Source organism: Salvelinus fontinalis, chromosome 14 (genome assembly GCF_029448725.1).
Source record: "Salvelinus fontinalis isolate EN_2023a chromosome 14, ASM2944872v1, whole genome shotgun sequence".
NCBI classification, from domain to species: Eukaryota; Metazoa; Chordata; class Actinopteri; order Salmoniformes; family Salmonidae; genus Salvelinus; species Salvelinus fontinalis.
Window position 1 is genome coordinate 27744510 of NC_074678.1, and position 13717 is coordinate 27758226.

Below are 13717 nucleotides of genomic sequence, written 5' to 3' on the forward strand. Positions count from 1 at the left end.
CAAGTGCTCAGCATATGTGGGAACTCCTTCAAGACTGTTGGAAAAGTATTCCAGGTGAAGCTGGTTGAGAGAATGCCAAGAGTGTGCAAAACTGTCAAGGCAAAGGGTGACTACTTTGAAGAATCTAAAATATATTTTGATTTTGACACTTTTTTGGTTACTACATGATTCCATATGTGTTATTTCATAGTTATGATGCCTTCATTATTATTCTACAATGTAGAAAATAGTAAAAATAAAGAAAAATTAGTAGGGGTGTCTAAACCTTTGACTGGTACTGTATATACAGCAACACCTCCCCCATATCATTTGTTTACTTGATTGTGTTGGCCTGCAGAACTTGGAAGTGCAACATTGTGGCTTTTCTTCTCATTCCAATGAATTTGCCAACAAAATTCCTCACCTATGTCTGTATGTTCAACATTAGGAAATCTTGGTATAGACAACACTATTTTTATTATGGAATGAACAAAATAAAAAAGCCAGAGCCAGGGCGACAGTTTAAAAAAATATGCGTGGTTTATAAAACCCAGATGTGACAGGATCACCAAAGTGTATACAGAAATACAAATGAGACCATCATTAAAACCATCATAGTACAGTGTTATACACTCAACATTTACAATCTACTCTGTAAAAGGGCTATTGTAAGACATTTCCTTGTCTTTTTAAAACACAACCACATAACTGATCGTTTTATCAGTTTTCATAACGCGTTCAAAGTACATCCATGTAGTTACTATAGACACCGTTAGTCTTCTACTTTAGAAAGAGTACAACAACATCAAGAAGGAAGTAAAGATGCAGAGACATCAAGCACATAACATGGGATTTAGCAAGCAGTAAGATCAACAAATCATTGAGAGGTATTACTCACGAGAAAATGTGATGTCAGGGCTTGCGTATGATTCAGGTCTTAGAAAAAAACTATACAAAGTAACCCTCAATGTCAAAGGGTTATCACTTTCTAACCATATCTTGACATTAAAAATGGCTCAGTTGTACATAAATTAGTGAATAACTGCTAAGCAGTCATATGCATTAGAACGCTTCCAAGGTAACATCTTAGGAAACCATTAATATCTTGTTAGTGTCATCACTCACTTGACTGAGGGTTGTCAACTTCTAGTCCCCTCCCTCCAATAGCCCTGGACGCAAACCCTGAGGATGAGGGAGCCAGGAAAAAATATGGAAACACCAACAAGATACAGCCAATCACAATCCAGGTTCACTTTCTACTTTTTCTCTTCTTTTTTTAACAAACACAATTCAACAGGTTTTACACTTAAATAATGCAGGATTGTGAACAATCAAAATGCTCCTCAACACCTGGAATACTGCTTGTTCTAAAGCTAAATGAAAAACAATGAATGTAATCAAGAATGAACAGTACAGCTAGAATAATCTGTATTCTCCAGATAATTAAAACAATCATTCAGATATGTACAATGGAAAACAAAAGCAGCATGCAGGCAAGACAATTGTCAGAGTGATACTTGGAACAATCTCATGAAGTTGGGAGGGAGAAGTTTGTGGTCTCTGACAAAAGATGACAGTGTTCAAGTTTTAGACTAGATTAAACAGAGTGTGTGTGTATCTGTGTGTGTTTTGAAGGGTAGAAGAGCTCCATCACTTCAAAAGGACTGAAATGCCAAAGGTGACCTTGCAGCAGGGTGCTCTTTGGTGGAAAGACTGGTTGACTAGCCTTTTCCATATTTGTAGTGAGTGTGGGAAGAAAGTGGAAGCACCTATTCTTCCAATAAAGAGGACACAATCAGTAGTTAGATAATTGAATTGTGTGTTTTGTGATAGTGGTTTCTATCACTACCAGACTTCATTGCACAGCCATAATTGCCATATGTCTAACTGCATCATCACCACAGTGATGGAAGAAATCTATCTCAAAGGCACACGACATTGTGTGTATTTCTTGTTGTTGATGGTGCTATTACACATTTACAAGATTTTGTAGCCTATGAACTTTGCAATTTAAACAAATATTTTGCCTGGGACCCCAACTGTCATTTCTCATTAGACGCGTCAACAGTCTAAATAATAAAGAAAAGCTAAGAGAAAGGAAAGACAAGCTCATGCTGATTGATCAACACAACACTGTACATCAACTACTGCATTGTGTAAACACAGTTGAGCCCCAGGGTGAAAGAGAGAGGGTGTCACACACAGGGAGTGGGGAGAAAGCAGTCAACAACACACTTAGGGGCTTACCCGCTTCAAAGTTACAGCCGATAGATTGTGCTTGAAAATGATAGAAGTAAAGCATGCATGTAACAAAATGAACAAACAAAAAGAGCGCTAACAATGGATGTCAGTTGAACAATTTCCATGGGGTTCTTTTTCTTGGCGAAACCAAGTAATAAAAAGTACCAATGTTAATCAAGGAACAACATACATTAAAGCAAAATCATGAGTTTTGTTGATGAGTGCATTGCCATAAAAGCATGAGAAACAGACATGTACTGTAGAATGAGTTGATCATTGAAATCAACCTCACCTTCAACATCATTTTTGGGCACTGAGACTTGAAACTGTGAGCTAACCCAGTCCTAAACAACAGAGTAAATACTGCAGGCCCTACGGCCCAAGGAGGACGGGCCTATTTAATCACGGCTATCTGATCTGAGAACTACTGTTTCACAGCAAAGTCTTTCCAGGATTAAAGATCACTTGACACAGCAGGTATACGACTCACTCACTTGGTCCCTGTTCTAGTCAACAGGCCTGACAAACCCTACCACTAAAAACCCTGACACATGCAGAGTCCCAGGGCCTATGATACTGTACATGACACATGCATGCATATATTCAAAAGAGGTGATGCAGCAGCTATGTTGTAAAGTTCGTAGATATTTCAGAGGAAAAATGACAGAGATCAGGGTGTGGACTGTTATTTGGATTGTGAAAGTGCTAGCAGACATGACAGATGAGGATCTCCTGTTTAGCCAGGGCATCCCTCCTATGGAAAACCCATCTCAGCAGACGAAATCAGTATCCTGTGAAGATGCCACATGACCTACTTGGGCGGTATTACAGTCAGAGGAACCCCAGTGAAAACCCCTGATCACTGTCAGTTGATCTCGCTCCACTGCTTCTGAGAAAGCAGAACAACAGAAAAATACAAAGTGCCCCACACAATCAGTAGAAAACACTGCAATCGAAAATGGTCACAGTGCTGTTTTAGTTGTTGAGCAATAAAAAGAGAGAATGGGATAGTATTCTTAAAGGGTAGAGAAATGCACGAGACTCTCAGACATCTCAACTCAGCTGCACAGTAGAACAAACAGACTATTCTTCTCAGGCTAGCTAGATTGATGCTACGCCAGTGAACAACATTCATTAAAATAACGCTTTAGCAGAAAAGCAAAGTGCAGTTATGAACATGTAGAGCACTTGAACTAAGCTAATTAGATAATTGATTTGTTTGTTTTTGCAAAACTTTGAAGTTGTAACATGGGCTGGCTAACTGATCTGTGGGAAAAGTTTATATGAGAGGGAGAATGAGCCACCTGAAGTGTTCTTAGTCTTCTACACAGGACAAGAGGGGAAACAATAGCTTTTAGAAAACATGGCACAAGTCTAATTCAACATTCCCACCATTGAGAAACACATACATATCATTGCACAGATGCTTGAGCTATTCTCATTATTCTAAATAATACATGGAGTACATAATAGTGCACATGAACAAATATACAAAGCAACTTTCACAGACTAAAATGTGTTTAAATTATATTTTTGTACAAGTTGTTTTTGTTTGTTTGTATTAAATGCACTTTTCCTGCAAGTGCCGCCAGGGTTTTACACAGACTTTATTATTACAACTCAATAAACAAAATCAACCCAGTAAGTGGAACCCAGTAAATGGAGTAGAAAAAGAAGCAACAGGTTGAAACCATTTGATGTTGTTGATATGCTGTGGTAAATGTTGCGATCCAGAGTCCATGCTCAGGCTTGTTATTATTATTAGTCTTTTTGATAAATATTTCTTCTCCCTGTTGATCCTAATATAATAAATGCATGTAAACAGTCGTTTGTTCTCTAATACATCTCCAAAAATGGCAAAGAACTACAAAAACAAATATACAAATAAAAAGTATCAACATAAAGTCTGTTAAAAAATAAAAGTACTCATAGGAAACTCCCCGTGCTTGGTGGGTTTTCCAAATATGTTCCTGTGTGTATCCCTCTTTGTCTGAATAACTCAAAACTCTGTGTTTGTGTGTGTGTGTGTGTGTGTGTGTGTGTGTGTGTGTGTGTGTGTGTGTGTGTGTGTGTGTGTGTGTGTGTGTGTGTGTGTGTGTGTGTGTGTGTGTGTGTGTGTGTGTGTGTGTGTGTGTGTGTGTGTGTGTGTGTGTGTGTGTGTGTGTGTGTAATCCCATCTCATCTATACCAATATCATATACTGAGATTGTGCTTGAATAAATTAATCTGTTTGTCTGTATGTATTAGTGTGTATGTTTGTGTCTGCCTGCGTGTCTCTGTGTCTGCCTTCGTGTCTATCTGTGTCTGCCTGTGTGTCTATCTGTGTCTGCCTGTGTGTCTATCTGTGTCTGCCTGTGTCTGCCTGTGTGTGTGTGTATGTGTGTGTGTGTGCGTGTGTGGTGTGTGTGAGGCAGCTCTGTGATGGAGTGATCACTGGGGTTGTAGAGCTGGTGCTTTGGGCTCAGCTGAAGGCCTCATCATCCGTATCCTCTATCAACACCTTGGTGTCCTTCTTGGATGATCTGGATGAGAGAAGGAACAGACACATGGATACTGTCAGACAAACACAAGGCTAACATATACCAATTCCTGGCCATGTGGCCATAAGTTATGTGTATTTTTGGTGTGTGTGTGTGTCTGTGTGTGTGAGGAGGTTCTTACTGAGAGGACAGCAGGGGGCGCCGCAGGGACAGGCTGTAGCTGCGTTTCCAGCTCTTCTTGCCCTGACGGTTCCTGACTCCGTCCTCCTGGTCCATCATCTGCTCCAGCAGCGTCTGGTCGTCAGCGTTCAGCGGAGCCACCGAGATGTCCCTCACGGCACGGAACTCACCACAATTATTCAGGTGCTCATTCTCCAGACGGAAGAAGTTCCAGACAAAACGCCTGTGTGTGGATACAGAATGAGGTATAACATAATGAGCAGAGAGAGAGAACGAGAGAAAGAGAGGGAGGGGGGGCAGAGAGACAGAGAGAGAAGTAGTCTGGCCAGCTCTGTGATACTGTAACCCACCTGAACACCTCTAGAGGAGCCAGAACGGTGGCCACGATGTCTCCCACAGAGGGGATGTTGGTCATGGTGGTGAGGGAGATCTGGATGGTCCAGGCAAAACGCAGGATCACGTCCTCTATGATGGCACAGTAGTAGTACGCCTGGAAAATAGAACGGAGAAGTCAGGTCAGAGGACGAGTGTGTGTGTGCCGTGCTGTGTGTGTTTATGCAGGTTATGTGTGTGTGATGCTCACTTTCTGTGGGTAGACAATCTCCTCCCTAAGGAAGGTGTTCTCCCCTGCTCCACGGTCAAACAGGCCCCAGTCCATCTTCAGGTCCCAGATCAGAGTGTACAGGGAGCTGACGGCTGAGAACACCATCAGCAGGTAGAAGAACATGTCTGCGTCGGAATGCTTTTGTTCTGGGAAGCACAACACAAAGCAATGAGTCCATCATTAGTCTGTATACCGGTAGTTAAATAAAATAAATAAATACATTTTGCCCAATCTGTGTGCATATACCTTGATAATTAAGAATAAGACATAAGTTGCCTGCTTTGAACTGCGGACAGAGACAGCAGCTTGTGCATAAACGTTTGTCTCTGGTCTTCACTATCCCCACCAGAGGGAGAACTTCTACCATAAGTATTACATTTACTGAGACAGGTTACCATGGATGGAAAATGTCATGCTAATTCTTAGTAAACTATTCAGAGGCTCTTGAAACAACATGTTGATGTGTCCTTCAGTTTGGCAATTCACTACTAATAAAAAGTATATTTATTATGTTCTTATTTCGTCTTGAACATTGACATCATGCCAGTTAGAATTTGTAGTGGTAACCAGCTCTGCAGTAGTGTCATGTTGATTTCCCTGTGTCATAGCTGTGTATTTTGACTGGGCCAGACTCCCATGCTGCTCCAGCGACAGCCTGAATGCCTGGGGGATTATTGATGACTGAGGTATTCTAGTCTGGTCTGCCTGGGCTCTGGGCTCTGGGCTCTGGGCTCTGGGCTCTGGGCTCTGGGCTCTGGGCTCTCCCCCGCTGTGACAGAACAGTGTGGCCTGACACTGAGAGACTCACACACCAACAGGACACCCAGGCCTGGAAGACACGTCACGCAATGTGACGCAACCACTCTTATGACAACTATTCACACCCAACGATTCACACCAGCCTCCTTTACCCAGGTAGAGAGTTCTGACTGAACTGAAAATGACTATGGTGAATCCCCTGGGTAAGTCTACTGTGCATCTTAGAATAGTCTGTTGTATTGTTATTTTTCCCCATGAAGGAATATGACCAGTAAGTAACAGCGCGCGTGTGTGCGTGCGTGCGTGTGCGTGTGTGTGTGTAGGGTGTCAAAAATCACATTTTATTTGTCACATGACCGAATACAACGGGTGTCGACTTTACCGTGAAATGCTTGCTTATGACTCCTTCCCAATAATGCAGAGTTAAAACATTATAATAAAACTACAAATGGTTACACAAGAGGAATAAAATACAGAAGAATGAAGATACATACAGGGAGTCCTGTCCCAGTACCAGATCAATGTGCAGGGGCACGGGGTATTAGAGGTAGATATATGTGCATAAGGCAGAGTAAAGTGACTAGGCATCAGTATAGATAATAACAAGAGTAAAATAAGAACAGAGTAGCTGCAGCCTATGATGAGTGTGAAAGTGTGTGTGTGTGTGTTTGGGGATGTGTTGTGTCTGTATGCGTGTGTGTGTGTTATGTGTTTGTGTTCATATGTAGTGTATGTGAATGTGTGTGGGTTTTGTGGTGAGTGACAGTCTAGTGTGTGTGAGGGAGTGTACATACAGTGTGTATATATAGTCTTGTGAGTGTGCATAGAGTCAGTACAAAATAGAGTCAATTCAGATAGCCTGGGTAACCATTTAATTAACTATTTAGCAGTCTCATGGCTATTTAGCAGTCTTATGGCTTGGGGGTAGAATCTGTCTCGGAGCCTGTTGGTCCAAGAGACGACGCTCCAGGGTGTGCATGCATGGTTGTGTGTGCACTGACAGACTGTCAGATACACAGTCTGACCTGACCACACACAGACTCCAGCAGGGCTGAGACAGGGACAGTGCCAACCGTCATGACCAATGCCTCCCACATACTGCCACCAGGGCGCCAGGAAAGTAACAGGGGACATTTTTCACAGAGAATTACATTGGTCCCTCTAGCCCTGCTCTCACTCTACAGTGGGTTCTGCATCAGGCTACCTCATCTAGTACCGTGTCCTCGCATTAACACAATATTACTAATATTATAAATATTTCCTGATGAGATTTATCCCTCAAACTTAAATGTCTCCTTTAAAAAAGTATTTTTGATATGTTCACAGCAGGCAGTTGGGATTACATACATTATACATTACATACTCATTAAAGTTTGCAGGACAAACTTGTGTCCCAAAATGTGTAAATCCGGAATGAAGGAAAACTGGAGCATCCTAACACCACCAAACTACTGCATCAACAAACAATTACAGATACAGATAGATTGTACAGGTGCCTCAAAGCTGGGAGCGAGAAACTGAGAAATGACCAAGCGAAATGACAAAGTGAAAACAGGTTTTTAGAAATGTTTGTAATTTATAACAATAAAAACCTGGAAATATCACATTTACATAAGTATTCAGACCCTTTACTCAGTACTTTGTTGAATCACATTTGGCAGCAATTACAGACTCAAGTCTTATTGGTTATGACACTACAAGCTTGGCATACCTGTATTTAGGGAGTTTCTCCCATTCTTCTCTGCAGATCCTCTCAAGCTCTGTCAGGTTGGATGTGGATCGTCGCTGCACAGCTATTTTCAGGTCTCTCCAGAGATGTTCGATCGGGATCAAGTCCGGGATCTGGCTGGGCTACTGAAAGACATTCAGAGACTTGCCCAGAAGCCACTCCTGCTTTGTCTTGGCTGTGTGCTTAGGGTCGTTGTCCTGTAGGAAGGTGAACCTTCACCCCTGAACATTCTGAATGTTCTGGAGCAGGTTTTCATTAAGGATCTCTCTGTACTTTGCTCCGTTCATCTTTCCCTCAATCCTGACTAGTCTCGCAGTCCCTGCCGATGAAAAACATCCACACAGCATGATGCTGCCACCACGATGCTTCACCGTAGGGATGGTGCCAGTTTTCCTCCAGATGTGACGCTTGGCATTCAGGCCAAATAGTTGGTTTCATCAGACCATTGATTTCATCAGACCAGATAATCTTGTTTCTCATGGTCTGAGAGTCCTTTAGGGGGATTTTGGCAAACTCCAAGCAGGTTGTTATGTGCCTTTTACTGACGAGTGGCTTCCGTCTGGCCACTCTACCATAAGGCCTGGTTAGTGGAGTGCTGCAGAGATGGTTGTCCTTCTGGAAGCTTCTCCTATCTCCACAGAGGAACTCTTGAGCTTTGCCAGAGTGACCATCGGGTTCTTGGTCACCTCTCTGACCAAGGCCCTTCTCCCCCGATTGCTCTGTTTGGCTGGGTGGCCAGCCCTAGGAAGAGTCTTGGTATTTCCAAACTTCTTCCATTTATGAATGATGGAGGCCACTGTGTTCTTGGGGATCTTCAATGCTGCAGAAATATTTTGGTATCCTGTGTCGGAGCTCTATGGACAATTCCTTCGACCTCATTACTTTTTTGCTCTGACATGCACTGTCAACTGTGGGACCCTATATAGACAGGCATTTGCCTTTCCAAATCATGTCCAATCAATTGAATGTACCACAGGTGGACTCCAATCAAGTTGTAGAAACATCTCAAGTATGATCAACGGAAACAGGATGCACCTGACCTCATAGAAAAGGGTCTGAATACTTATGTAAATAAGGCATTTCTGTTTTTGTTCTTCTGAATGTGCAAACATTTCTTAAAAACTGTTTTCGCTTTGTCATTATGGGGTATTGTGTGTAGATTGATGATATACATATACATATATATTCCAGTCCGTGACATTGCTAGTCCTGAAATGTATTGAAAAAAATATCTGGATTATGTTTACATTGTTTATTTAAATTGTATTATTGCTAGGTATTACTGCACTGTTGTAGCTAGACACACAAGCATTTAGCTGCACCTGCGATAACATCTGCAAATCTGTGTATGCGACCAATACAATTTCACTTGATTTGATATGATAGATCTGAAATCAAAAAACTTTGAATATGATCACATAAGATACCACTCGTCCATCACTAAGCCTTTCTGGTTGGCCTCAAGGGCTCTGTAGGACTGATGTCCATCAGGGTCTAGTCTAGTGTCGGTGGCTAGTCATTGATCTGGAGCGCAATAGAGGGTAACGGCGGTCACTTGCTTCTGTCACGCTCACTAAATGTTTGTGTCTAGCAGGCGCCTAAGCGGTTAAAAGACATTTAAGAGTGGGACGTTGCCATGACAGGCTCAGGACAGGCCTCCTATTGAAGGTAATAATAAGCACCTGGGAACCCGGGAAAAGCAATCATCTGTCTTTGGGTTGTTATCTGCTGCGGTGCTGCCTGGGCTGTCTTGTACTGCTGTTCAGGTGATAAAGAATCTATTACCTGCCTGCCCCATCACTTTCACCACCCCCCTCTCCTCACAGAGCCTATCCAATCAGACACTGAGACCTAGCAAGACAAACAAAGGTTATTGATTCAGGGAAAGTGGCCTCGTGTTGAATTCACATGGCTGATTGGTCATGAGATAGTGAGTCTGTGTAGTGATATTAGTACCTGCCTGGTTGGAGTATAATTTCTATTGATATGGATTTACATTACAGATACCGGTAGTTATATCTCAACTCAACCTGCAACTGAATATGATGCTTGATCATAATAGGCAGCATGTCCCAGAGAGATAGTGTTTTTGTAACAGGGTTGAGGCAGAGTTCAGTGGGTATCATGACCCTGTTAGTTGGTTTGGGGAGTGTTAGAACTTTGAGCTCTTTCCTATGCAGTGGTTCTGGCAGCTCTGTGTGTCCATAGTCAACTAAATCCTACTCAGTCAGCAAGCCATGGCCTGGCCCTGAGTCTCATCTCTATTCCAGCAGCATCCGCCAGAGATGTGTTTCGCCGCAGGAAGGTTATTACAGCTCACTCTCCTCGAGCAAGTCCATCCTCTTCCCCTCTTCCACTGCTGCCATCCCTCTTTTCCATCCACCCCTCCCTCCCTCCCTCCTCTCCTTTCTCCTCTTATATCTGATGATCCTTCACATGAGTTCAACTTTTTCTTTCATCTTCATTGTCGTTTTACTCTCACCTACTCAGCAGGTCTATTATTCCTCTTTAGCGTTAACACTTTTTTTCATATTAATATATTTTTAGTCTTAGGAACATTTTCCCTCTGTCTCTCACCTAGTCCATGTCTTCTACCTGATCCATTGTCCCACCCACACTCTATCGGCCAATCATTGTCTTTCCCACCAGACCAATTCTGCTATTTTATGTTTTTCGCGCTGATCTTAATTAACTGTTGTTGTACATAATGTTTCCACCATCGTTTCCTATGGCTGTTAAGAGTATCTGGACATCAGAAAAGCGATTAATAACCTCGATTTGGATGAAGATTTCTACTTCAAAGAGTCAGAGGCAAAGGACATACTGCTCACCCCAGACCAGGCCATAATCTCTGAGCGTTGGAAATGAAAAGGGCGGCTTAAGAGAGGCCGACGTGCGGGCACCCTGATGAATCAATCACTGGAGAACAAACGAGTTCCGTTCAAGACTTTCCTATCAACGGGACCTGAACAACTGTTATATCCTATGTTTCACAGAGTAGTGGCTAAACAAGGACATTGATAATATACATCTAGCAGTTTTTTCTATGCATCAACAGGACACACTGGCAGCGTCGGGTAAGTTCAAGGAAGGAGGTGTGTGTATCTTTGTTAACAACAGCTTATGCGCGATCTCTAATATTAAGGAAGTCTTGAGGTTCTGCTCTTCTGAATTAGAGTAACTCATGATAAGCTGTAGACCTCACTATTTACCAAGAGAGTAGCTGTCTATGTTCCACCACAAACTGATGCTGGCACTAAGACCACACTCAACGAGCTGTATAGGGTCATAAGTAAACAAGACAATGCTAATCCAGAGGCGGCACTCCTAGTGGCCTGTAATTTTGATGCAGGAAAACAAATGTATTGTCACATGTGCAACAAGAGGCAAAAAATCTCTAGATCACCTTTACTTCACACACAGAGACACGTACAAAGCTCTCCCTCGCTCTCCATTTGTCAAACCTGACCATAACTCTATCCTCCTGATTCCTGCTTTAAAGCAAAAACTCAAACAGTAAGTACAAGTGACGCGCTCAATACGGAAGTGGTCCGATGAAGTGGATGCTAAGCTACAGGACTGTTTTGCTAGCACAGACTGGAATATTTTCCAGGTTTCATCCGATGGCATTGAGGAGTTCACCACATCAGTCACCGGCTTCATTAATAAGTGCATCGACGACGTCGTCCCCAGAGTGACCGTACGTACATATTCCAACCATTAAACAGGCAAAGCATCAATACAGGACTTAGATTGATTCCTACTACACCAGCTCCGACACTCGTCGGATGAGGCAGGGCTTACAAATGATTATTACAAAGGGAAACCCAGCCACGACCTGCCCAGTGACGCGAGCCTACCAGACAAGCTAAATGCCTTCTATACTCTCTTCGATTCAAGCAACAGTGAACCATGCATGAAAGCATCAGCTGTTCCGGGCGACTGTGTGATCACGCTCTCCATAACCGATGTGAGTAAGAACTTTAAACAGGTTAACATTCACAAGGCCGCAGGGCCAGACGGATTACAAGGACACGTACTCAGAGCATGTGTTGACCAGCGAAGGATCTATCATGGTCCACACACACCAACACAGATGTAAAGAAGGCACAGCAATGCTTCTTCCCTCTCAGGAGGCTGAAAAGATTTGGCATGGGCCCTCAGATCCTAAAAAAGTTCTATAGCTGCACCATTGAGAGCATCTTGACTGGCTGTATCACCACTGTGTATGACAACTGCTTGGCATTCGACCGCAAGGTGCTACAGAAGGTAGTGCATACAGTACATCACTGGGGCCACTCCCTACCATCCAGGACCTATGCTAGGTGGTGTCAGAGGAAGGACCCAAAAACTGTCAAAGACTCCAGCCACCCAAGTCATAGTTCTCTCTGCTACTGCCCGGCAAGCGATCCCGACGCACCAAGTCTACTCTGGAACCAACAGGATCCTGAACAGCTTCTACCCAGTTGTAAATGAGAACTTGTTTTCAACTAGCCTACCTGGTTAAATAAAGGTGAAATAAATAAAAATACCCTCAAGCCATAACACTGCTAAATAGTCAGTTAAATAGTTAACCAAATAGCTGTCTGGACTATCTGCATTGACCTTTTTTGCACTTACATACGCTGCTGCTACTGTTTGTTATCTGTCACTTTATTCCTAGTTATATGTACATATCTACCTCAATTACCTCGTACCTGTCACGCTCTGACCTTAGAGAGCCTTTTTATTTCTCTATTTGGTTAGGTCAGGGTGTGATTTGGGTGGGCATTCTAGTTTGTCTATTTCTTTGTTGGCCGGGTATGGTTCCCAATCAGAGGCAGCTGTCTATCGTTGTCTCTGATTGGGGATCATACTTAGGCAACCTGTTTTCCACCTGAGTTTGTGGGATCTTGTTTTTGTACAGTTACTGTGTAGCCTGCAGAACGTTACGTTTGTTTATCTTTTGGTGTTCATCTAAATAAAGAAAGATGTACGCTTACCACGCTGCGCCTTGGTCTAATTCATCTAGCGAGCGTAACAGTACCCCTGCACATCTACTTGATACTGGTATCCTGTATATGTAGCCAAGTTATCGTTACTCATTGAGTATTTATTATTACTTTTATTATTACTTGCTCTACTTTTCTATTATTTCTAAAATTTTGGTCTCTGCATTTTTGGGAAGGGCCTGTAAGTAAGCATTTCACTGTTAGTCTACACCTTTTGTTTACGAAGCAAGTGTCGAGTAACATTTGATTTTAATTAAATGAAGCTACTACTGTACAAGAGCAGATGCCATATTGATACTGAATAAAGTATTTTGCCATACTGTCAGGCTCAATATCCTGTGGGTCTGGGGACTCTAAACTCTAAAGTCAGGAAATCCCTTCGTCCTTTTTCTACATTTCCCGGAACATCAGCTGGGACAACATACACAGCATCGGTCTTTGATTTAATTATAGATTATTATTACTGTAATCATCTATTCACAGGACTGCCAAAACTGTATCTGCACAACTTCAGTCTTTAACCTGCATTCAAATGAATCCAACTCCTTTACTATATCGTAAAACCTAGTAGGAGGGTACAATTTAGCCTCTGCATTGAGTCCCTTTTGCATTATTATACATTTATTGTAATGTGAATATAGCACAATTCTCTGTGGTATTGGTGTAATACTGGAATCAATGAGGTCATGAGGTAGCAACAAAGCACTACTTGGATGTATAATGAAGGTGATATATCCATACACAACCTGGGAGC

At 42.4% G+C, this 13717-nt stretch overlaps 1 protein-coding gene across 1 annotated transcript in view; it reads right to left on the reverse strand.

The window, feature by feature from the left end:
* Positions 1-495: 495 nt before the first annotated feature.
* The window catches only part of LOC129810556 (xenotropic and polytropic retrovirus receptor 1 homolog), a 99146-nt gene continuing 85924 nt past the window's right edge, over positions 496-13717 (reverse strand). The window contains exons 12-15 of the mRNA XM_055861166.1: positions 5464-5630; positions 5231-5370; positions 4882-5103; positions 496-4742 (exon numbers count right to left, since the gene is read on the reverse strand). Of these exons, the coding sequence (XP_055717141.1) occupies positions 4682-4742; positions 4882-5103; positions 5231-5370; positions 5464-5630 (590 nt within the window). The 3' untranslated portion in view covers positions 496-4681. The remainder of the gene's footprint in view (positions 4743-4881; positions 5104-5230; positions 5371-5463; positions 5631-13717) is intronic.